This window comes from Hippocampus bargibanti, linkage group LG13 (assembly GCF_051943395.1).
Source record: "Hippocampus bargibanti isolate YZ-2025 linkage group LG13, ASM5194339v1, whole genome shotgun sequence".
NCBI lineage: Eukaryota > Metazoa > Chordata > Actinopteri > Syngnathiformes > Syngnathidae > Hippocampus > Hippocampus bargibanti.
The window spans coordinates 882,467-908,485 of NC_142746.1; the positions used below are offsets into that span (position 1 = coordinate 882,467).

The 26,019-nt window shown below is 40.7% G+C and overlaps 2 protein-coding genes across 3 annotated transcripts in view; one reads left to right on the top strand and one right to left on the bottom strand.

Annotated features, from left to right (window-relative positions):
• Positions 1 to 851: 851 nt before the first annotated feature.
• On the bottom strand, positions 852 to 26,016 carry LOC148888897 (transmembrane protein 26-like). 2 transcript variants are annotated; one of them, XM_089012243.1, is made up of 7 exons: positions 25,905 to 26,016; positions 11,280 to 11,432; positions 10,686 to 10,782; positions 10,451 to 10,543; positions 5,562 to 5,761; positions 5,417 to 5,496; positions 852 to 3,707 (listed from the first exon to the last, which is right to left on the bottom strand). In XM_089012243.1, the coding sequence occupies exons 2-7, from the start codon at positions 11,321 to 11,323 to the stop codon at positions 3,409 to 3,411; spliced, it is 813 nt and encodes a 270-aa protein (XP_088868369.1). In that variant the 5' UTR covers positions 11,324 to 11,432; positions 25,905 to 26,016; the 3' UTR covers positions 852 to 3,408. The 2 variants fall into 2 exon arrangements, with proteins under 2 accessions (XP_088868369.1, XP_088868368.1); XM_089012242.1 differs by lacking the exon at positions 25,905 to 26,016 and having other exon boundaries at positions 11,280 to 11,980.
• Positions 25,315 to 26,019, top strand: part of arid5b (AT-rich interaction domain 5B) — a 45,214-nt gene continuing 44,509 nt past the window's right edge. The window contains exon 1 of the mRNA XM_089012236.1: positions 25,315 to 25,754. The gene's annotated coding sequence lies outside the window, so the exon portion shown is untranslated. The remainder of the gene's footprint in view (positions 25,755 to 26,019) is intronic.

Consider the following 26,019-nt stretch of genomic DNA (forward strand, 5'->3'; position numbering starts at 1 on the left):
CCAAAAATCATGTAAAATTATATGAAAAACGAATTACTCATGTAAAAAAAAATACACTATATCAAATCTTTTTTTATTTACATGGCTTGATTTATATGTGGACAGTTAGTGGATGCGAACTTTCACTTTCCTTGTGGTTACTCTGGTCTGATGATCAGCTGTCACTAATTTGCTTTTCATATTAATAATGCCATCATACCAACTAGTAAAAATAATAATAATTGAATAATAATAACATCATAATGTGATTACAGTCATCTGAACCCCCATTTGAAAATAGTGCTATTCAATGAATAGTTGTGTTTGAAACACACATAGTAAAATTAGTCTATTTGTCTTTTCAATCTGAACAAGAATAAACCGTTTGGACAACAATTTATAATATGCCACAAAGTCAAATATTTAGGTCATGTTGCCTCCGGTGTGTAATCAATGTAACCACGCTCCGGCTCAGGTGAGGCAAGCACATGAGACAGGCAAAGTGTAGCTCCCAATTTTTAACTCTGCACTTATTTTGTTAAGAATCGTGCTACTTTTGTTGTGTTAATTTTGTGTGTTTTAATTTTTAGCTTTTGTGTGCTTAAAGGACTTTGAAGTTCTGTTTGTGATGTAATATAGGGTAAGATGAGCATATTGATATATATATATATATATATATATATATATACATATATATATATATATGTATATATATATATATATATATATATATATATATATATATATATATATATATATATATATATATATATATATATATATATATATATATATATATATATATATATATATATATATATATATATATATATATATATATATATATATATATATATATATAAAAGCTTGGACAAAACACACATGCGGATCAAACCTCTAAAGATGGAGGACACTGATTTGCTGTGGCGACCCCTTGAAGGGAAAAGCCGAAAGGAAAAGAAGAAGACATTGGAAAGGAAATGTAGCCATTTGTTTGCCCGTACGATGGCAGCCAAGACGTTGCGCGGAAGCACGTACGGAGGACTGGCTGATAACGAGGGTATTTATGTACTAAGAAACAATTCAATCACTTCTCTACATAAAATTAGCGTCAAATTGTGATTAGTTTTATTGTATTTAAATGTTATTGTGCCGGTGACCATCTTATATTGAGTTACTTCCGGGTTGAGTGAAGCGTGGCGTGTCTGGCTGCCGCCGTTTATCCACAGAAAAAAAATCTTATCGTGTTACTGTCAAGTGTTCTTGAGTTTTAAAGGGCGCTTATGAATTAAATGTATTATTATTATTATTATTATTAAACTGTCAGGCGTTGAATCATTCGGTCGTATACAGATTGCATCACAGGTAATGTGTTACTGCTGGAAATGTCCACAGCGAGGCGCCATTTTCTGTTTTGCCCGCGAGTTTGAGTACGTGACGTCATACTCGGTACAGACAAGTTTGAAATGGCGCTCAATCGACTTGAATGTAACTCGTTTGAAATAACCCACGTCTTGCTGGAAGGACACATCTCGTCCTTTGAACAATTACTAGCATCACCGCTTGCACAAAAACAACATTTTAAAATTGGTGTAAAATTTTATACGTAAATCTTAACAAAGGTACCATTCATTCATGAAAAAGCATGAACACAATAAAATCAGTGTTTGAACAATTGCAACTCAAATGGAATGAAACGAATCCCTGACGTACGCGTGTCTCCTCCGCCTTAAAGGACAACCGACGCCTCCGGACAAGTTGTGTGCATAATTTGTAAAATGGCTTCAAATGACTTCTACTGAGCGTATGTTACAAAGATTCCACCGCATTTCGCTATATTTTACCTTTTAAGACTCGCGCTGAATATTCAGGAAGTCTTATTTTTGAGTTGGTGATGAGTCCTCACCCTACGTCACTGAAGGAATGCCCCTCACCGAGAAAGCGAAACACAATGCATTTTGGGTACTTTGGTCTGAAAACGTCGTGTTGATCCGTGTTGATGGGGAAATTAGAAGGAAAATAACGCGATAGTGAATCGTTGTGCGTTGCACCAAGACGACTATTTGATACGAGTTGACACAAATTCCCAGCGGACAAATCAGCCCATTTCCGACGGAGCTTGGGCGCCATCTTGTGCATTGTCCTGGATGCTACATTGGAGTCCATATGCCTCAAAATGATCGGGAAGGACTTCTTTAATCGATTGCAAACATGTATGCTTTCCTCTTCAGAACTATTTGAATCATATTCGTAACTAGATGAGTAACAAGAAAGCATCTTCTTCGAATCTGAAGCCATTGTTTGGATTCTCGAGCAAGGCAAGACGTCTTGGCGTCACGTCACAAACAAGGAAATTTGCCATCCCGAGGGCATTTTGAAGTAGTTCTCATTTTTATTGGTGTTTTTCATTTGACTAAAAATACCAGTCTGTGTGTTTTGGGTATTTTAGATGCTATAAAACGTTTTTCTGATGTCAGTTAGGAAACAAAAAAAATGTTGTCGGTTGTCCTTTAAGACAAGACAGGATTGATGATGGGACTTTCCAAGGAGTGTTTTTAGGGCCTGTTTTTATAGCGGTTCAATGTTGAACAGCAATACTTGAAAAGTGTGTTACTATCTATCTATTAGCTATCTACTGTATAGTGCCTCTTTGCAATTTTTTTGATGATGATACTAGTGCGGCGTTTCCGACCGGAAACAAATTCCTTGTGTGTTCTACATACTTGGCAATAAAGATGATTCTGATTCTGTCGAGCAAAACACCGGCACAAATAGTGTGAGTCAGCATGAATTCAAATGGTGGAGCGAGCGCCAGTGTTGACACTGAAGTAGGTTTTCTTTCACCTTCCTGACAAAGTTACTCCCATCTTCCTATCCTGTCAGCACTTTGCCACAGAGCAGGAAGGCCGTTTGCCGCCGTTTGCCACCGTTCGCCACCTTTTATAATAATAATAATAATAATAATCCATTTGATTTCTAAGTGCCTTTCAAAACTCTCAAGGTCACTTTACAGTCACACGATTTTTGTCACGCTCAGATTGCACGAATTGGGATGGCAAATCCAAAGTCATTTTTGGGGTTGAGGACGAAATTCTTCTTTGTCTTTTCTTTTTGTTTATCGCGCTAAGGCACATTTGAAGAGATCCAAACCCCCCCCCCTCGCCCTGTCCCACTTCCTCTTTTCCTGTTGGGCTCTCACACCACCACGGTTACTCCAGTCCAGTCGTCCTCGAGAACCGCTAATGCGTTTAGCAAGAGAGCGACGGCGCATGTGCAGCTAAAAAAGGGGGGGGGGGGGGGGGGGGCATCCAGTGAAAGAAAAGTGGTGGAAAGGCGACTGATTCTTCCCGCTGAAGTGACTTTGAGGGACAAAGCAATTGTGGTCCCAAATGAAAACACTGGAGAAGCGTTCAGGGTTTCCCCGCAAAATTAGGGCGTGTCGCCATTCAGGCCACCGCCGTGCCTCCGAGAAGGTCGAAAGTCCTGGCAGATGACGGCGAGGCGGTAGACGTTCAAAATGACCACCAGGAAGTTCTTGATGGCGAAGAAGACCAGCATCTGGTGGAAGACGTCGAAATACGTCATGACGGTGAGGCGCACCATCAGGAAGGGACCGTCCTGGATGAACAAGGCCTCCACGATGCCCCAAATGTCCGTGCTGTGCTTGCTCAGGAGGGACGCCCGGCGCAGCTCCGGCTCATCTGGCGGCTCAGACTTGGAATTCACCACTGACGGAAATAATAATAATAATAATAATAATAATAATAATAATAATAATAATAATAATAATAATACATTTCATTTCATTTCTAAGCGCCTTTCAAAACTCTCAAGGTCGCTTTTCAGTCACAGGATAAGTTTTCCTGTGGGCGAGCAGCGGCAGCCACACGCGCTAGCGTTCACTCAACCCGGAAATAACTCAGATAGAAAGATAGCTAGCTAATAGATATCTAACAGACTGCTAGCTAGCCAGATAGCTAGCTAATAGATAGCCAACTAAAAAGCTAGCTAGCTAATAGATAGCTAGCTGGATAGTTGGGGATACTTCATTCCAAGGAGTACACAATATGTACTCCCATTTCCATTCCACAAGGGGGCAGCATTGCCCTTTTTCCATGTTAGCGCTTTGTAACAGCCTCAGTAACAGCCTCGGTTGTTAAAGCGACGAGAGACACGGGGCGCTTTTCCCATCCCGAGGAGAACGTTGACCGCCGCAGCAAATAATAATAACAATAATACATTTGATTTCTAAGCGGCTTTCAAAACTCTCAAGTTTTTACAGTCACAGGATATTTTTTTTCCTGTGGGTGAGCAACGGCAGCCACACGCGCCAGCGTTCACTCAACCCGGAAGTAAATAGATAGAAAGCTAGCTAGCTAATAGATAGCCAGCTAGACAACTGCCTATAAAACAAATAGATAGCCAGCCAGATAGCTAGCTAGCCGGCCAGTTCGCTAATAGATAGCAAAAAGATAGCTAATAGATAGCCAGCTAGACAACTAGCTATATAACGAATAGATAGCCAGCCAGATAGCTAGCTAGCTAGCTAGTCAGTTCGCTAATTGATAGCAAATAGATAGCTAACAGAAAGCTAATAGATAGCCAATAGATAGCAAGCTAGACAGCTAGACAACTAGCTAAATAACAAATAGATAGCTAGCTAGCCGGCCAGTTCGCTAATAGATAGCAAAAAGATAGCTAATAGAAAGCTAATAGATAGCCAATAGATAGCCAGCTAGACAACTAGCTATATAACGAATAGATAGCCAGCCAGATAGCTAGCTAGCTAGCTGGGCAGTTTGCTAATAGATAGCTAATAGATAGCCAATAGATAGCAAGGTAGACAACTGGCTATATAACTAATAGACAGCGAGCCAGATAGTTAGCTAGCCAGCCAGTTCGCTAACTGATAACAAATAGATAGCTAATAGAAAGCTAATAGATAGCCAATAGATAGCAAACTAGACAGCTAGATAGCTAAATAACAAATAGATAGCCAGGCAAATAGCTAGTTAGCCGGCCAGTTCGCTAATAGATAGCTAGTAGACAACAATAGATGGCTATATAACTAATAGACAGCGAGCCAGATAGTTAGCTAGCCAGCCAGTTCGCTAACTGATAACAAATAGATAGCTAATAGAAAGCTAATAGATAGCCAATAGATAGCAAGCTAGACAGCTAGACAACTAGCTAAATAACAAATAGATAGCCAGGCAGATAGCTAGTTAGCCGGCCAGTTCGCTAATAGATAGCTAGTAGAAAGCTAATAGATAGCCAATAGATAGCCAGCTAGACAACTAGCTATATAACTAATAGACAGCCAGCCAGATATCTAGCTAGCCGTCCAGTTCGCTACTAGATAGCTAGCTAACCGGCCAGCTAGTTAATAGGTAGCAAATTCCAAATATTGGACTGCTGCCGACGGCTGTGACCTCACCGGCCAGATGAAGCGGGAACTGCAACATGCTCCACGTCCACACGGCTAAGATGATGTAGACCAACTGAGGACTGTTCTCCCTGGAAAGGTCAAAGCAGGGGTCGGCGTTGCGGACCGGCCCAGAAAAAGGAGACGGGCCACCCACTTGACGTCGGACAGCGTCTCGCTGGTGAACTCCAAGATGTCCGCCGCCGTGCCCACAAAGATCAGAAGCAGCTGAGAGAGTTCGTCCCGGGTGACGCCGCCCCCCAAGGGGAGGAGCCACTTGCCTACGATCAGGAGCACCAGCAGGATCTGGTGAAGGGCCAGGATCCATTCGTTGGAGCACAGCGCCTGGTTGATGTTCTGCAAGAAGAAGAAAGCGTCAGCGCACAGCGCCGATGCGTATGTGGAACTGTCGCGGCTTGGAATTGAAGCGAATTTATGTAGGACAGGAGATGTGAGACAATCTCTTGTTGTCAATGGACGCTACAGTCTTTGCTTTCAACATTTAGCTTGTAGTAGACATGCACATTCCACCATGACGTCCCTGATCCACTGCTGAAAAGAATGCTTTGATCCTCTCCTCTTTCATCTAGAACAGCTTTATGAGGGTACAGAAAGTGCTGAAGAATGAATAATTATAATAATAATACATTTGATTTATAAGCGCCTTTCAAAACTCTCAAGGTCACTTTACAGTCAGTTTTTTTTTCTGTGGGTGAACAGCGGCAGCCACACGCACTAGCATTCACTCAACCCGGTATAACTCAAATAGATCGAAAGCTAGCCAGATAGCTAATAGATAGCTCGCGAGATATTCAATAGATAGCTAGCTATCTATTATCTATCTAGCTAGTTATCTATTAGCTAGCAAGCTAGCTTTCTATCTATTTACTTCTGGGTTAAGTGAACGCTGGCGCGTGTGGCAGCCGCTGCTCACTCGCAGGAAAAAATATCCTGTGACTGTAAAGTGTCCTTGAGAGTTTTGAAAGGCGCTTAGAAATGAAATGTGTTATTATTATTATTATTATTATTATTATTATTATTATTATTATTATTATTAAGAGTCACAGCCATGAAGAAAAACAGCTGTCGGCCCCCCACTCCCCCGATACAAAAGGGTTGCTTCTCCCCGAGCGGCCATCTGGATGTGTTTACGGTTGGCTACGGTTGGTGCGCCATGACGAGACTCGGCCGGATGTTATTGAAGCCCACCCCCGCCCTGAAAAGGAAGAGGGAGCGGGCGCCTCTTTTCTTTGAAAAGTTTTGGGACCCTCAGTGGCGTTTCATGGAGGTTACAATCTGCGCTCCCATATTAGAAGGGGCAGACGACGACTGTTTGTGGAGTTGCAAAAAGTCCCTCCCAGCCCTGCCCCGCCTGCCCCTTTCCACTGCCACACTCACCTAACTCTGAGTCCACGCTACACGCTGTACTATCATCCTGAACTCTATTTTGTACTGTTTTTCTGTAAGATCTCACTTCAACCGTTTTGGTTTTTGCATTACTACACTACGTCACTTTACATTCACAATCTATTTATCTAGCTATTAGCTATCGAACTAGCTTTCTATTTGCTATCTCGCTGGCTAGCTCTCCATTTGCAATCTATCTGGCTATCTATCTATCTATCTATTAGCTATCAATCAGAATCAGAAAACCTTTCTTTGTCCCACAACGGGGAAATTTGCAGTCCACAGCAGCAATTTGAAAAGGGATGTGGTGGGGGTTTAAAGGATAGAAAAACAAGCTATTCTAAGCACAGTGAAATAAAAATGTCAACTGTATACTGTAAATGTGCAAGACTGTTTCATAAAAAGCATATCAAGCGAGCCAGCTAGCTCTCTATTTGGTATCTAGCTCGCTATTGTCATCATCTGGCTGGCGCTGTCGGCCTCGCCTGCACCTACACAGGTGGTGGTCGTTACAATCAGTGACACTTAAAAGGACACCTGGCACGACCATTCGTTGTCGGGTAATTGTTAAATGTCATTGTATGCATTGTGTGCGGTGCATGTGTTTGTTTAACCTTGGCGGACTTTTAATCTTGGTTTTCTTTTGATACTTTGTATTTTTTTTCCGTTCAGATGATTTGGATGTTTTTGATTTTGTTCCCGCTGACTTTATTTTAATACAATTTGTCAAACACAACCTCCTGCTCCCTCCCGTCTGCTTTTTGGGATCCGCACCCGCCATCACCACCTTGCAAACCGTGACCGCTATCTATCCATCTATCTATCTATTCGCTAGCTTGCTATCTATTTGAGTTACTTCCGGGTTGATAGAACGCTGGCACATGTGGCTGCCGCTGCTCACCCGCAGAAAAACCGATCCTGTAATCTTAAAGTGACCTTGAGAGTTTTGAAAGGCACTTATAAATTAAATGTATTATTATTATTATTACACATGACACTACCTCACTTTACATTCACAATCTATTTACCTAGCTAATAGCTATCAATCTAGCTACCTAGTTCTCTATTTGCTATCTATCTATCTATCTATCTATCTATCTATCTATCTATCTATCTATCTATCTATCTATCTATCTATCTATCTATCTATCTATCTATATAGCTATTAGCTATCGAGCTAGCTTTCTATTTGCTATCTACCTGGCTAGCTTTCGAGCTAGCTAGCGCTCTATTTGCGATCTAGCTAGCTATTAGCTATCTATTCGCTCGCTAGCTAGCTTGCTATCTATTTGAGTTACTTCCGGGTTGAGTGAACGCTGGTGCATGTGGCTGCCGCTGCTCACCTGCAGAAAAAAACGATCCTGTGACTGTAAAGTGTCCTTGAGAGTTTTGAAAGGCGCCTAGAAATCAAATGTATTATTATTATTATTATTATTATTATTATTATTATTATTATTATTGACTTTGACTTGAGCTTCAAATTAGCGCCTGTAAACTTCCTGGTCAGACGCGGGAGGGAAAATCTGGTTTGGATGGGCCCGGTCTCGTTGGGGACGTCCTCCGTGACCCCGTAGCGCTTTTCCGGACTTTTCTCCTGAGAAGGCTCTTTGTCCTACGCGCTCCGACAACCTGCGCGACGTCAACATTGGCGTCTTTGTGCGATGTTCCTCGCGTGTTTATTCTCCCCGCAGCGTCAAGTCAATTTGTCGCAGACTTTCAAAGTCCAATGCGCCCAGAGCTCATGGCAAGTCCGTGCGCTCGTGGCGTTAGCAAGGTGATTTCGCCAACCGCCCCCCCCCCCCCCCCTCGGGACTGATGATGGGCCAGCCTGTTGCTGACTGACTGTCTGTGTTTGTCTGAGGCAAAGTTGAACAAGTTGGCAAAAGGCGGCCGCTTCTGCTCGCCGATCCTTTGCAAGTTGCCTCTCACAGATATTTCCATCTTTTGATGTCGGCAAAAGGCGCCGCCGCCCACGCGGAGACGGCGCCCTAAATTTAGGACGCGCTGGGAATCCGAAGAAATGCTGAGCAAACATTTTGCTGAGCAAACACCAAATGGGAGCTTTTGACCATCCAAACAGACAGATTGACAGATTTCCAAACGGGAGTCTCGCTTGTCAACCGGACCTCCAAAAAAATATTTGGGACCAAATACAGCCACTCGGTCAACTGCTGACACAAATCACACGTGCAGCTCGGAGTCAAATGTATTAATCAATTAATTAATTTGCTTTTATTTGTTAATTTTTATGTTTTAATTTTTTTAATTGTTTATTTTTTATTGTTTTTTTTATTGATTATTTTTTTATGTTTATTTTTTAATGTTTATTTTATGTTTATTTCAAAATTTTGAATTAACAATTTTTAATGTTTGTTTCATTTTTCATGTTTTATTTTTATTTTTATTTTTTGTTTTATTTTTATTTTTATTTTTATTTTTATTTTTATTTTTATTTTATTTATTTTTTTAGTTTTATTTGTATTTGTATTATATTTTATTATTTTTATTTTATTATTATTTTGTAATTTTTAATTTTTAATTTTTAATTTTTAATTTTTAATTTTTAATTTTTAATTTTTAATTTTTAATTTTTAATTTTTAAATATTTAACTTGAATTCCAGAACCCACAGAATATTGACTTTTAGGACAACATCAGCATTCAGTACAGTGTTAGAAACCTTAGACTTTCTTCTTTTATCCGAAAAAAAAAGAGTTCTAATCCGAAATGATATGGATCTGGAGTTATATGAGCTTGAAATGGGGGTGGTTGTACAAAATACAATACATCCATATTGGTTTGGATAGCGCTTTCACAACAGCTGAAGCTGTAAAAAAACGCTAACTTGGAATAAAAGGGAAAGGCTGCCCCCTAGTGGAAGGGGAAAAAGCGCTGGCCAGAGGCCTGGCCAGCGCTTTATCGGTTACCCTCGCAGGAAAAAAAAACAAAACCCGAACTAATTAGCGAATGGTGCTCTACGTCATATTTTCAATTCCTGAATAAATTTGTGAATGGCAGTGAAAGAGTTTACTTTTTTTTTTTTTTGCTCTACCAACGGGTGGCAGCGTCAGTATCTATTAGCAATGTATTAGCAAGCTAGGTAACTTTCTATTTATTTTAATTATTCCGGGTTGAGTGAACTTTGGCGCATGTGGCTGCCCCTGCTCACCCACAGAAAAAAACTTATCCTGTGACTGTAAAGTGACCGTGAGAGTTTGAAAAGGTGCTTAAGAATAAAATGTATTATTATTATTATTGTTATTATTATTATTATTATTATTATTATTATTATTATTATTATTATTATTATTCTGGCATAATTTGGGGCTTTTGTCACAGTTTTCCCATTTCTAAGCGCCTTTCAAAACTCTCAAGGTCACTTTACAGTCACAGGACAAGTTTTTTTCTGTGGGTGAGCAGGGGCAGCCACATGCGCCAGCGTTCACTCAACCCGGAATAACTTAAATAGATATATCTATTTCTATAGAAAGCTAGCTAGCTTGCTAATAGATAACTAATAGATAGCTAGCTAGCTCGTTATACAGTGATTAGATAGCAAATAAATAGCTCGATAGGTAGCCAGCTAGCAAGTTAGATAGCGAATAGATAGCAAATGTATGCAGGGCAAAGTGGTCTTTACCTCCAGGTAGTTTTGGTACGTCATGTTATCGCCGGCGGTCTCGTTGGGGCTGATGACTCGCTTGACGTTCTCCCACGAGTCCAGCTTCTTGCACTGCAAGGAAGGAGAGCCTCAGCTCATCGCCACGCCATTGGAGGACACGATCATGCAGGAATAGGGCCCATTTTGACATTTTTGACAGCGATCAAGCATTTGAAACGCAGTGACAAAGTCCGAGAGAAGGCGACGCCGGTACCTGCGGGTCGCTGGCTTTGTCCTGCTGGTAGTGAAGCTCCAGGATCCAAACGGAGGGAATGATGCTGATGAGGAAGAGAAAGATGGGAGGCGAAAACCTGAAAAGGAACATGGCAAAAGAGCAAATGGGGCAATCAGGCCAGTCATCAGTCAGAACGATAGGAACTATCAGTGGAGCAGTTGCAGGGAGTAGTCCTCTGCTCCCCCCAACCTGAGAGCAGGGACCTATCATAGCAGAGTCCGGCACCGCCAGTAGGGATATATATAGGGCCTAAACTACCAGTAAGACTTTATTTTGCTGACGAAGTTTCTTGGATAAGAAGCGAAACGTCCGACACCTTCAAAGAAGTACAGATGACGCCTGAAGAAACCTTTTCATCGATATTATTATTATTATTAAAATGAAATGTATCTCCCCTGTGGAGGGGTCGGAGGTGGACTTTGGGGCATCCTGTCTTGCAATCGCTCAGGGGAAACGTCATGTAGGGGGGGGGGAGGGGGGGGACCACCCCTTCCACATTGTCCCCACCAACAATAGACGGGAAGAAACGGAGGCGGGTGGGAAATGGGGTGAAAAAAAGAGACGGTCTTTCACCATTTGTAGTCTTGGCCTTTCCTCCTCTTGAGCGTGACGACCATCTCCAGCAGAAGCGGCGCGAAGAGCAGCGTGAGCAGCCAGAAGACGGGGTCCCCCTTGACCCAGGTCACCCGCCACACGCCCGCCAGCGCCACCAAGACAAAAAGCGCCCTGGTCACAATGGCGCACGTCAACTTCACCACCCTCAGCATCATCTTTGGCCGTCCTTCCCCCTCCTTCCCCGAGCCGCTTCACTCCGCGCTCCCGACTCGCCGTCTCGACATACGCGCGACGAACTTTCTGTGCAGCTCGCGGCGGCATTAACAGGGGGGGGGGGGGTGCAAGCCCCGCCCCCGACAGGGAGTGGGAGGCGAGTGGGGAAAAAGGGGACCGCCAGCACGAAGCCCGGTGAGCGTCCGTGATTCTTCATACTAATAATAATAATAATAATAATCCATTTCATTTCTAAGCGCCTTTCCAAACTCTCAAGGTCACTTTACAGTCATAGGATAAAGTTTTTCTGTGGTTGAGCAGCGGCAGCCACACGCGCCAGCGTTCACTCAACCCCAAAGTAACTCAAATAGATAGAAAGCTAGCTAGATAGCTAATGGATAGCTAATAAATAAGAATAATTATTATACATTTTCTTCATAAGCGCCTTTCCAAACTCTCAAGGTCACTTTAGAACCACAGGATACGTTTTTTTTTTCTGTGGGTGAGCAGCGGCAGCCACACGCGCCAGCGTTCACTCAACCCCAAAGTAACTCAAATAGATAGAAAGCTAGCTAGATAGCTAATGGATAGCTAATAAATAAGAATAATTATTATACATTTTCTTCATAAGCGCCTTTCAAAACTCTCAAGGTCACTTTACAACCACAGGATACGTTTTTTTTTCTGTGGGTGAGCAGCGGCAGCCACACGCGCCAGCGTCCACTCAACCCCAAAGTAACTCAAATAGATAGAAAGCTAGCTAGATAGCTAATGGATAGCTAATAAATAACAATAATTATTATACATTTTCTTCATAAGCGCCTTTCAAAACTCTCAAGGTCACTTTACAACCACAGGATTCGTTTTTTTTTTTTTTGTGGGTGAGCAGCGGCAGCCACACGCGCCAGAGTTCACTCAACCCGGAGGTAACTCAAATGGATAGCAAGCTAGCTAGCTAAGCGATAGCAAATAATATTACATTTCATTAACAAGCGCTCTTCAAAACTCTCTTTACATCATAGTGACAATTCTTGAGGACATTCAAAGTTTTGCCGCAGTAGATGGCAAAGCCTGTAATATTCCCAAAGTGGGCAAATGTGCCCGTTTTACTACGTTCAAAAATGTTATAAAAAGAAATTGAAAAGAATTAAATCACAGTTATATGACAAAAATGTCCTCATTTTAAAACAGTGAAAACGGAATCGACAGCTATTATTTATTATTTGAACGTCAAGTGGCTTGTTTTGTGTGGAGTCTCCAGGCCAAATGAGCTACCTAGCTAGCTATCTCGCTAACTAGCTATTTGCATTCTAGCTCCCTGGCCGGCTATCTAGCTAGCTATCTATTAGCTATATAGCTGGCTGGCTACCTATCTAACTAGCTCACTATTAGCTATCTATTGGCTAGCTAGCTATCTCGCTAACTCGCTATTTGCATTCTAGCTCCCTGGCCGGCTATCTAGCTAGCTATCTATTAGCTATATAGCTGGCTGGCTACCTATCTAACTAGCTCACTATTAGCTATCTACTGGCTAGCTAGCTATCTCGCTAACTAGCTATTTGCATTGTAGCTCCCTGGCCGGCTATCTAGCTAGCTATCTATTAGCTATATAGCTGGCTGGCTACCTATCTAACTAGCTCACTATTAGCTATCTATTGGCTAGCTAGCTATCTCGCTAACTCGCTATTTGCATTCTAGCTCCCTGGCCGGCTATCTAGCTAGCTATCTATTAGCTATATAGCTGGCTGGCTACCTATCTAACTAGCTCACTATTAGCTATCTATTGGCTAGCTAGCTATCTCGCTAACTCGCTATTTGCATTCTAGCTCCCTGGCCGGCTATCTAGCTAGCTATCTATTAGCTATATAGCTGGCTGGCTACCTATCTAACTAGCTCACTATTAGCTATCTACTGGCTAGCTAGCTATCTCGCTAACTAGCTATTTGCATTGTAGCTCCCTGGCCGGCTATCTAGCTAGCTAGCTATTAGCTATATAGCTATATAGCTGGCTGGCTACCTATCTAACTAGCTCACTATTAGCTATCTATTGGCTAGCTCGCTAGCTTTCTAGCTTTGCTAGCTAGATTATTATTATTATTATTATATTATTATTATTATTATTATTATTATTATTATTATTATTTTGTCGGCCCCGGCCGCACGAGGGCGCCACATAGCTCAGAGTGGCACTTTGGTGACAAACGACGAATGAAATTCTTGTCGTAGGATTGTGAGACAAAAGTCAATTCACGACCAGACGCTTCAACGGCACCAGAGTGTTTCTAAACCTTTAACTGCTTTGTGTACAAAATAAAAGCCACTCGGAACAATATATAACGGGAAAGAAGGTCGAAATAATGCGGAAATCTACTCCAACAAAAGCATTTTAAAAATCAGCGTTTCTTCAAGATTTAAAAGGAACACGTCGTTCAAAGGAGTTCCGCAGAAAACTGGACTGTTCGTTAGGAGTAATTCTGCTTGATGCCGATAGAGGGAGACAAACCACCAGCGATTATCATCCGACCTGAGACGCACTGACGAAGGCAAACCGAATCTCTCTTCCGTGGTTTTTGCCCTTCAAAATTAAATTGTTTGTTTTATTTTAAACGTCATAAAATTTTACGATACTTTTCACATAAAATGTAGTATCATATACTTGACATAATATACTTGAATAAATGTTCGCACTGTAACAAAAAAAGTCAAACATTCTGTGATGTAACTATTTTCATTGAAAAGTGTAACTTTTTGTAAAAAAAAAAAAAATAAATCAGGATCAGATTCACAATCATCTTCATTGCCAAGTATGTAGAACACACGAGGAATTTGTCTCCGGTAGTACAACGCTGCACTAGTATCATAAAAAATAAACAAAAACGTTCAATGTTTCAAGAGTCACTATCAATTTAATTGCAATCGGTATGACTCAGAACATCGTTTTTTAATCAAGTACATGGTCATAAAAAAAGTACAGTGAGACCTTGGCTTACAAACTTAATTGCTTCCCGCAGGAAACCATTAAAATGAGAATAATCCATTCCCAGGTCCTCATAAAACATAATTTTCTAAGCCTTAAAACTGCACAAAATATACCTTATTTTATGTATAATAAATGTGCTATAGTGTTATGATTAAAGAAATAAACTGTACTGTCCAATAAAGTCATTTTATTGGCCGCTTTCCTCAGCATTAAACACTTGATGAGGAACGTAACCTTCTTCTTTCACCATCTTGAGGAATGAACCCTTGTAGGTGCTTTCTCTTCAATAATTTTATCTAGTTCTTCATCAATTGTGATGTGTTTAGCTGGGTTGATCGCTTTTTGCATCAAGTGTACAGATGCGGGTTATTTGTGGAGCCTGATTCATGGGATATTTAAACTGTTTTCTATCCATTTTCTCACTATTCTCACACTCTTTTGTTTTTTTGTTTCAAGCTCTGTCATCTCCCTTTCGTGTGTGTGTTTTCTCACTCTCTCACTGTCTGCCCGTCTCTTTAATGTTTAACCCCCCACTGGTGGGTTCTTGACCAATCACGCGGCTGTAACCGAAGACGCCATTTTGTTTTTTGGAGAATGGCCTCACTCCCTGTCTGTAGCCACCATTTACTTGTTAGGAGAACGGGCTCGTTCGCCAACGACACATCACTCATTGTGGCAGGTCCGTGTGTATCCCGAAAAATAGTTTGTATGCCAAGGTAACATTTTCACAAATGTAACGTTCGTGAATCGAAAAGTAAGCCAAGTCGTTCGTAAACCGAGGTTTCACTGTAACACTGTCCTTCTTTGCTGTTCAACAAATAACCTACTCGTGCTGTACATTAGGTCACTTCCTGTTGAACACAACACGTTTTACGCAATTAAATGTGCTCGTGTGTGTGTGTGTGTGTGTGTGTGCCTTCACTTTCAATATTTTTTAAGACTGCGCAAACCAATCAGCTCGTATATTGGCTCAGCAGTCACATAAAACCCCTATCTGGCATTCTAATCACATATGTCATTATCTCGCCTGTGCAGGAAGTCTCTCACTATTCAAAGTCCACCCGGGCCTTGCATGCACACACACACACACACACACACACACACACACACACACACACACACACACACACACACACACACACACACACACACACACACACACACACGCACACATGCACACACACACACACACACACACACACACACACACACACACACACACACACACATACATATATGCACACACACACATTCCCGTTTCAATGGTTTTGTGAGGTCCGGATAACTCCAGATAAGGAGTGAGGACCACCGATAAGTTTAGAGAAGAACTAGTGTGACATTTGAACACTAAATGTCACCCCATTTCCCACTTCAACTTCTTTAACTCTTTCCTCCCTAGCAGGCATTTTGCATTTCTTCCCCCACAGCCTACAGAGCCTGCAGCCTAGCTTTGTAGTGTGCTCCCTGAGTGGCTTCAGCAGGAAATTCATAACTAACATGTGTGTTCAAATAAACTGTTATAACTTATTTATTTGTTGTTCAATCTTTATGAAACTTTTAGTACACTTTCATAACATAAAAATAGAATAAGATAACAACGTTTCTTTGTGAAATTGATTGAAGTTTTAGAAAATTATTGCAATGTTAATGAAGATTTTTTTACAAAACCTGCAAATTACAACAAAATGCATTCACAACAAGTCACATATGCATGAAATCAACCTAGAATGCATTTAAAATAATTCAGGATGTTTTTATTTGTGGTACGGTTTAAAACATGGAATGCATAAGTTCACCTTGCATCGCTCACAACCTGTTCTTGGCTCGTGACGAATTTTCTTCTTTGCACACTCTTTACATGTTCTCTTTTTATGGCCAATGAAGGAGGGAAAGAAACAGCGTCATTCTCCTTCATGCATTCTCTTTTTCTTTTCCTTCTGTAATTGCCAAACAATTGATGAGCTCAGTTTGTCCTGAATTCTAATTGAGTCCTTTTTCGGAGGCGACCTGTTCTGGTTTTCACTTGATGGTTTGGAGAGAGTTTCATCAGTATAAATCCATTGCAAATACAAATATCCACTAGAAACCAGAACAAGTATTTCCACCATTTGAGTCATTTCCTGGAGTTAGCGTATGAAGTTCATCAATGCAACAGTCACGACGACTGTGTCAGATGCCAAAATGTCTTCATCAACATGGTCATCTATTTCATTCTCGTCGGGATCTGAAAAGATATACAGTACATGGGTATTTTAGAAAAAAAAAACCATATGGACCTCCGTTTCAATAATCATATTGCGAATGCAAAGCTATGAAGTACAGTTATTAGTGGAAAACTTACATCATTCACTTACATCAGGGGTGTCAAAGTCATTTTTTTGCCGCGGGCCACATTGTAGTTATGGTTTCCTCTCGAGGGCCGTTATGAATTTGGGGAAGCCATTAGAATGTTTAAATCCCTTCAATTATTACATATAGAGCACACAGCAAATTAAGGAATAACTCGTTTTCAAATCTGAAGTCAAGAATAATGACTTTTATTGTGGTTGACATCCAAAAATATGAAATTTTGGCTCAGATTTTAGCAATCATCATGGAATTTAACAAGTTTGATTTGCTTTCGCGGGCCGAAAAAAATGATGTGGCGGGCCGGATTTGGCCCGCGGGCCTTGACTTTGACACCTGTGACTTACATCATTATTCCCATCGGGTACCAAGTCAGGATCAACAATATCATCATGAAAATTGCGTTAGCGTTGGAATGTTCCGAATTCGAGACACTCCTTATTTTTAAAATTTCTCGGTAAATAAACAAGCTAGCGGTAGTTTATGCATTTCAGTATCACGGTGAACCTCTTCTAAATACAGTAAAGTCTCGTTATATCGATATCGGATATATTGATAGTCCCGGTTATATCGATACTATTTCTATGCACGCACAGAGAAAATTACATGCAAACAGGGTCGGATATATCGATAGTCCCGGTTATATCGATATTTTTTCGGACTCCCTTGAATATCGATATAACGAGACTTTACTGTAGCTGATAAAATAGTTACAACATATACTTACGTGGTATTTCATCCATGACGAAAAATAGAAGGCGCTTTGAAGATGGAGATGATGTCACTGACGCTCTTAAAGGCAAAGCTGCATATAATCTGTTACAATAAAGAGACATGTAACTTGTGCCGCATCAGTTTCAATCGGGCACTTGAACCGCTACCTTTCATGTTCTCGATCTAGAAGCACAATCGTCCGTAAAGGGTTAACAACTATTCACGGCCCGCCTGTAGTCGGCATCCGGCATTATTTGCTATCGCTTCAGCCAAGACTGGAGGCGTGAATCGGGATACACGGAAGTAAAAACACAACGACTGTAGTCGTTTGCCGGGAGGAATGAGTTAAAAACAAAGAAGTAAAAAGTGGACTTGAAACTGAAATAACAGCGGGAGTGAGGTTTCTGAATGGGTACATTCAAAGTCCTCACCCCTGTCGTGAATTTGGTTAAAATATCATTTTACTTCTTGCGGTATGAACTTTTTCCTCTCATTAACCACGCACACACCCACACAGTAAAAAGTGTGTGTATCCGAGTGAAATGAAAATACACACCAAAAAAATCATGGGTGAATTTGTGAGGACCTCTCTGAAACTTTAACAGATGACTCTCTAGAAACCTTTAGAATGAAAAACTTGTAAGGACCGGCCAAAAGGTCCTCACTTGTCAAAAATGTCCCCACTACGTATGGTAGAAATTTTTAGTGGTCCTCACAAGACTAGTCATACAAACAAACATAGACCTGCTTTGAATTGTGTGGGCCCAGCCAGCTTGCGGCTGTTAGGAAAACGAAACAAAAATCAAAACAATTCCTGTGTCCTGAAGATGATGACAAGACCTTCTTGTTGTCACCTCACACTGACTCTCCTACCAAGTTACAACAGGTCTTGTTTTTATTTTTTGGATTACTTTGAGTTCCTGTCGATGAAAAGGTTTCTTCAGGTGTCATCTGTACTACTTTGAAGGTGTCGGACGTTTCGCTTCTTATCCAAGAAACTTTGTCAGCAAACTAAACTCTTACTGGTAGTTTAGGCCCTATATATATCTATATCCCTACTGTCCAGACATGGCGGTGACGGACTCTGCTATGATAGGTCCCTGCTTTCAAGTTGGGGGGAGCAGAGTACTATCAGAACCCTCCGGCATAGGGCTAAACTAATACTAACAAGAGTTGAAGGTAGAGAAAAGGAGTCAAAACATATCAGGAGAGCACTCACTAACTGTGGGTACCCTCAGTGGTCATTCAACAAATGTCAAAAAGAAAGAATAGGGAATGAAACCGATAATTCTCAAGATACAAAAAGGAGAGGAGTAGCAGTACCTGACATTGCAGGAGTTTCTGAAAAATTACAAAGAGTCCTTTGGCAACATAAAATTCCTACTTATTTCAAACCGATAAACACATTAAGGCAAAAATGAGTGCATCCAAAAGATAGGCTACCAAATGAAAAACAAAGTCATGTAGTTTATTCCATACATTGTAAGAATGAAAATTGTAAAGAGCAGCACATTGGGGAGACTCAACAAATTCTCAAAAAAAGACTTTAGCAACATCACAGGGATAATGCTAGTGGGCCTCAATTGGCAGTACATGTGCACCTAAAAGCTAGCAACCACTCATTTGATGACAATGAGGTTAAAATCTTAGCGAAAGAACATAGATGGTTTGAAAGGGGAGTAAAAGAAGCAATTTTCATCAAACAGCAAAATCCTTCCCTTAACCACCATGGTGGGGTGAGGTTCAATTTGGATCGTTCATACAATAGCCTGCTTCGGCAAAACAGGATTAGTAATACTGATGAGGTGATACCGGTGGAAGTGGGGCAATCAGGCCAGTCGTTAGTCAGAACAATAGGAACTATCAGTGGGGCTGCAGGGAGTAGTACTCTTGATTTGTATAGCTTAACATGAACAATTGTCATACACAGCGATACCTCGGCTTCAGAACATAATTGCTTCCTAGAAAGTGTGCGTAAGGTGAAAGGTTCGTCTGCCAAACATTTATATCCAATAACAAACCATTAAAATGAGAATAATCCGTTCCCAGGTCCCAATTAAACATAATTTCCTACTAAATAAGCCTTAAAACTACACAAAATAGACCTTATTTTATGTATAATAAATGTGATATTGGATTGTAATGAAAGAGATGAACTGTACTGTATAATCATAATCAGAATCAGAAAACCTTTATTTGTCCCACAATGGGGAACTTTACAGTCCACAGCAGCAATTTGAAAGGAGGGGGGTGTGAAAGGAAAGAAAAACAGGATATTCTAAGCACAGTAAAAATGTCAGCAGACTGAGATGTATACTGTAAATGTGCAAAACCATTTCATAAAAAAAATGTACATAGTGCAAGTATCAAGAAAAGGTATATTGATATATGTAGCTGTATTGCATCAACCCATATTTACAGTACAAGAGTGCAGTTTTCAAGTGATTTTATTGATCTTTGTGATGGTCGTTGATGTAGTTGCCTTTTGATGATATCCGATTGAAGTTGCCGTGTTTTCTCAGCGATAATACCCTCACTCACACTGTCCCCTGCTAGCTTCTTTTTTTTTAATCCAAATCAACAGAAGTTTCTATTTAGTGTCTTCTTCGGCTTAACACTAGCCTGTGGTGGGGTCTTTTTCGGTCTCAAAATAGCAAAAGTACTCCACTCGATAACAAACCACGTCTGCACTCAAAGAAAGGGGGTGACGAAAACTAGTATAGGGGCTCCGAGTGGTTTGGTTCGTTTGCCAAGATTATATTCTCGTGAATTTAATGTTCCTGAGGTGAAACGTTCGTGAGCTAAAACGTTTGTAAACTGAGGTATCACTGTACAGGGAATAAAGCAGTCACAAAGATAGTAGAACACACCATGGAGATTATGGGTGTCATCTTTATTTATTTTCGTGTTTTGGCCAGTTCAATAAAAGCTTGGGGGTGGAAAAGTTCTGCAGGTGTCTCCAAGAAGCGCTTGTTTCCAAAACGCCGGCCGGCCGTCCTACGCACGCGTCAGCCATTTTCAATGCAAGAAATTGACCTTGAAACGGGAAAGAGGTGACTCATTCCCCCTCCCACGTTCTGTGTCGACAGCCAAGAGCCGATTAGACAAAAATGATTCAGAGCGAGCGGGCAGCATGTTCGACCGGAAACAAATTCCTTGTGTGTTCTACATACTTGGCAATAAAGATGATTCTGATTCTGATTCTGATTCTGATTCTGATTCTTTTCCAGGATGGATAGAATCTAAGACAATCGGGAGATTTGACCTCAACCAATCTGGCCTTTCCGACGTTTTTCGGGCTGGAAAAGCGCCACGGATCCCGCATTCAAAACAAGAGGCAGTTATGCTTATAAATGAAATGTATTATTATTATTATTATTATTATTATTATTATTATTAGTAGTAGTAGTAGTAGTAGTGTCATTTACTAGCTATTTGCTATCTATTAAATATCTGGCTGGCTAGCTAGCTATCTAGTTAGCTATCTATTCACTATCTAGCTGGCTGGCTATCTAGCTTGGTAACTGTTGGCTATCAATTGGCTAGCTAGCTAGCTTTCTATCTATTTGAGTTACTTCCGGGTTGAGTGAAGGCTGGCACGTGGTGGCCGCTGCTCACCAACAGAAAAAAAAATATCCCGTGACTGTAAAGTGACCTTGAGAGTTTTGAAAGGCGCTTAGGAATCAAATGTATTATTATTATTATTATTATTATTATTATTATTATTATTATTATTATTATTAGCTAGCTATTTGCGATGTATTATATATCTGGCTGGCTAGCTAGCTATCTAGTTAGCTATCTATTCACTATCTAGCTGGCTGGCTATCTAGCTTGGTAACTGTTGGCTATCAATTGGCTAGCTAGCTAGCTTTCTATCTATTTGAGTTACTTCCGGGTTGAGTGAAGGCTGGCACGTGGTGGCCGCTGCTCGCCCGCAGAAAAAAAAATATCCCGTGACTGTAAAGTGACCTTGAGAGTTTTGAAAGGCGCTTAGGAATCAAATGTATTATTATTATTATTATTATTATTATTATTATTATTATTATTATTATTATTATTATTATTATTATTAGCTAGCTATTTGCGATGTATTATATATCTGGCTGGCTAGCTAGCTATCTAGTTAGCTATCTATTCACTATCTAGCTGGCTGGCTATCTAGCTTGGTAACTGTTGGCTATCAATTGGCTAGCTAGCTAGCTTTCTATCTATTTGAGTTACTTCCGGGTTGAGTGAAGGCTGGCACGTGGTGGCCGCTGCTCGCCCGCAGAAAAACCGATCCAATGACTGTAAAGTGACCTTGAAAGTTTTGAAAGGCGCTTAGAAATGAAATGTATTATTATTATTATTATTATTATTATTATTATTATTATTATTATTATTATTATTATGCGGTCAACCACCCCGACGCCCCCTCTTGGCCCGTAGAAGTTCCACATGGAACATGAATAAGTTATTGATTCGTCCCCAGCAGAAGGCGCGTGGGGTTGAACCCCCGGGCAACGCGGTCCCAAACGGCCAGCGTCGTTTTGCAGAAGGTCCTTCGGTTGCCTCTGAGTACCGCGGGCATCGCCATGGCAACCCCCAGCGATGGCTAAATTGCCTCATAAAAGGAGATCAATGGTGAATGCGCAGAGGAGATTTCCTCTGAGTCATCTTTGAATAATATGCTCGCATGCAGGGATGGTCGGATTCCGGCTCCCCTTCGCTTGTTGTCTGGCCAACGGCGCTGGGGTGTCTTATAATAATAATAATAATAATAATAATAATAATAATAATAATAATAATAATAATAATAATAATAATAATAATAATATAATGTTGGGGTAATTCGCTTGTATAGCGAATTACCCCAACAAATAATAATAATAATAATAATAATAATAATAATAATAATAATAATAAATTTCAGTGCATAATAGATAGCAAATAGCTAGCAAATAATAATAATAAAAATAATACTAATAACACTACTCATAATAATAGATTTCATTTCTAAGCGCCTTTCAAAACTCTCAAGGTCACTTTCCAGTCACAGGATCGATTTTTCTGCGGGTGAGTAGCGGCCACCACATGCGCCACTCAACCCGGAAGTAACTCAAATAGATAGAAAGCTAGCTAGCTAGCCTATTGATAGGCAACAGATGCCTAGCTAGATAGCCAGCCAGCTAGATAGTGAATAGATAGCTAACTAGATAGCTAGCTAGCCAGCCAGATATCTAATAGATAGCAAATAGCAAGCAAATGATAATAATAACAATGAAATAATAACAATAATGTTGGGGTAATTCGCTTGTATAGCGAATTACCCCAACAAATAATAATAATAATAATAATAATAAATTTCAGTGCATAATAGATAGCAAATAGCTAGCAAATAATAATAATAAAAATAATACTAATAACACTACTCATAATAATAGATTTCATTTCTCAGCGCCTTTCAAAACTCTCAAGGTCACTTTCCAGTCACAGGATCGATTTTTCTGCGGGTGAGCAGCGGCCACCACATGCGCCACTCAACCCGGAAGTAACTCAAATAGATAGAAAGCTAGCTAGCTAGCCTATTGATAGGCAACAGATGCCTAGCTAGATAGCCAGCCAGCTAGATAGTGAATAGATAGCTAACTAGATAGCTAGCCAGCCAGATATCTAATAGATAGCACATAGCAAGCAAATGATAATAATAACAATAAAATAATAACAATAACGTTGGGGTAATTCAATCTCCCGCAATAAACGAAGGTTCGCTGTATTGAATAAAGCAAACGTTTGATTTGAAAACAAAATCTTTTATTTTCTTTTTCTTGAAGTTGTCGGCCACCCGGGCGGAGACGTTTTGTAAATTGTATGCCCGACGTCTGGGAATTTTGGAAGAGGAAAAGGGGGGGCATCAATCCTCAGGCCAACGCAGCTTCCTAAAAACCGACAAGAACGTCGTGTTTTATTTTGTCGGGCTTCTTAAAAGGGAAGTGAACCGCACCCAATTTTCTTTCCAATATGGTCAAAGCAACCCCGAGCCTATTAGCTATCTGACTCGTGTGCTAGCTAGCTATTAGTTATCTATTAGCTGGCTACCCAGCTAGCTATCTGGCTGGCTATTTAGCTATCTAGCTAGCTATCTAACTGGCTACCTGGCTAGCTATCCATGAGCTATCTAACTAGCGGGCTAGTTATCTATTAGTTATCTATTAACTAGCTAGCTAACTTTCTATCTATTTGAGTTATTCCGGGTTGAGTGAACGCTGGCGCGTGTGGTAGCCGCTGCTCACCCACAGAAAAACCGATCCTGTGACTGTAAAGTGACCTTGAGAGTTTTGAAAGGCGCTTAGAAATGAAATATTATTATTATTATTATTATTATTATTATTATTATTATTATTATTATTACTACTTCCAGGTTGAGCTGCCGTTGCTCACCCACAGAAAAACTGATCCTTTGACTGTAAAGTGACCTTGAGAGTTTTGAAAGGTGCTCAGAATGAAATGTGTAAATGCAGCTAATGCACTTGTTTATAACTGCTATCCCATAGCTGACCAGCAGATGGCTGTGCTTTATTTTCTTGCCATTGCTTTGGGTTGTTGTCACTTCCAGGGCAGGTTTTGCTTTCCGCACCTTGTTATTTAAAGGACAACCGACACAATTTGTTTGTTTCCGAACTGACATCAGCAACACACAGGCTGATATTTTTAGTCAAATGCAAAACTGCAAAACACCAATAAAAATGACTCCAAGTGTGCTAAATCTGCAAAAAATTCAGCTGCGAATTTTCAAAAAGTCCCGCCCCCAGTTCGTGAAGTCACGCCAAGACGTCTTGCCTTGCTCGAGAATCAAAACAATGGCTTCAGATTGGGAGAAGATGCTTTCTTGTTACGCATCCAGTTATGAATATGATTCAATAGTTCTGAAGAGGAAAGCATGCATGTTTGCAATCGATTAGAGAAGTCCTCCCACATTAATTCGAGCCGTCAATGACAGCAATGTAAATGGGCTGATTTGTCTGCTGGGAATGTGTGTCAACTAGTATCAAATAGTAGTCTTGGTGCAACACACAACGATTCACCATCGCATTATTTATGTTTTCCTTCTAATTTTGCCATCAACACGAAGTTTTCAGACCAAACAAAGTACCGCAAAATGCATTGTGTGGCCATTTTCGGTGAGGGGCGTTTCTTCCGTGACGTCAGGGCTCATCACCAACTCAAAAACAAGACTTCCTGAATATTCAGCGTGAGTCTTAAAACGTAAAATATAGCTATATGCAGTGGAATCTTTGTAAAATACGCTCAGTAGAAGTCATCTGAAGCGATTTTACAAATTATGAACACAACTTGTCCGGAGGCGTCGGTTGTCCTTTTAAGTTTCATTTTATTGAGAAGACGGCGGGCAAAGCGGTTTGTACGATTTTATTGCATATGTTTAATTTCCAAATGTTTGTGTAAATAATAGCTATATTTGTATACTTGTTTGTAGTTCTACGGTGGTGGTATCGTTGGTGATTCAGCATGCAAGTGAAATCACATTAAAGAATTAACCATCAGTACAAAGAACCGGAGTACTCTGCTTGGAATGGAAGCACAAAATGTATTATTCTTATTATAATTATAATTGACCGAGGAGAAAAGAAAACACGTTGCGTAATCCACATTGCCGATGGGCCGCGTTCGTTGTTGTGCTTGGACCCCAATTTATGGAAACATCGCCGCCTTGTGGACACACTGAGTAGCGCCCTGTAAAGAGCCATTACATTACACGACCCGATCAAACAAACATAACACGCCTCACGCCGGGTTATATAAATTTCAAAACACACATAATCACATTTTCAAGGAACAATACACTATTTATCCCAGCCCTGACTCTGACGAACATCAAATGCCGGAAATGTGAAGCTGTTTATTTCCTCCTCGGACAGTCAAATCAAATTGGTTCCATTGATGGGAGGAAAAAAAGCAAAGAAAAGACGAAACATCACGAGTCTCTAATTGCCTTTTGAGGAACCATTTGATGGGCTTATTAACTTTCATGAAACTGTTTCTCGTCGACATCCATAGTCGCGCTCGCGCGCGCGTGCGTGTGTGTATGTGTGCGCGCGCACGCGTGTGTCATTATGTGAGAAATGGGCTTTCATACTCGGGCTCTTTTACACGAGTCCTGGAAGGCACCTACACAAACGGCGCTGGAAAATCAGCGCATAATCGACGTCAACACAAGTTTTTAAGACGAGTGAATCGCGGTGAGTCACGCTTAGTACTAACAAGCAGAATAATCTTCGAATTGGCAGGATCTGTTGCAAATTGTATCGATTTTGGTGCGATATCGCGTCCATAATGACGTAAACGTGAATAGCAAGACTGGAAATGGAGCGTCGTTTGCAAAAACTCACCAGGAAATGAAGCAGATATGGCAAATGGTTCGAAACGCTTGACCTCGACTCGAAAGGACGGGTCGAAAAGGGTTCTCGAAAGTCCAGCGGGTGCTATTTTCAAGCGCTTCTCCGT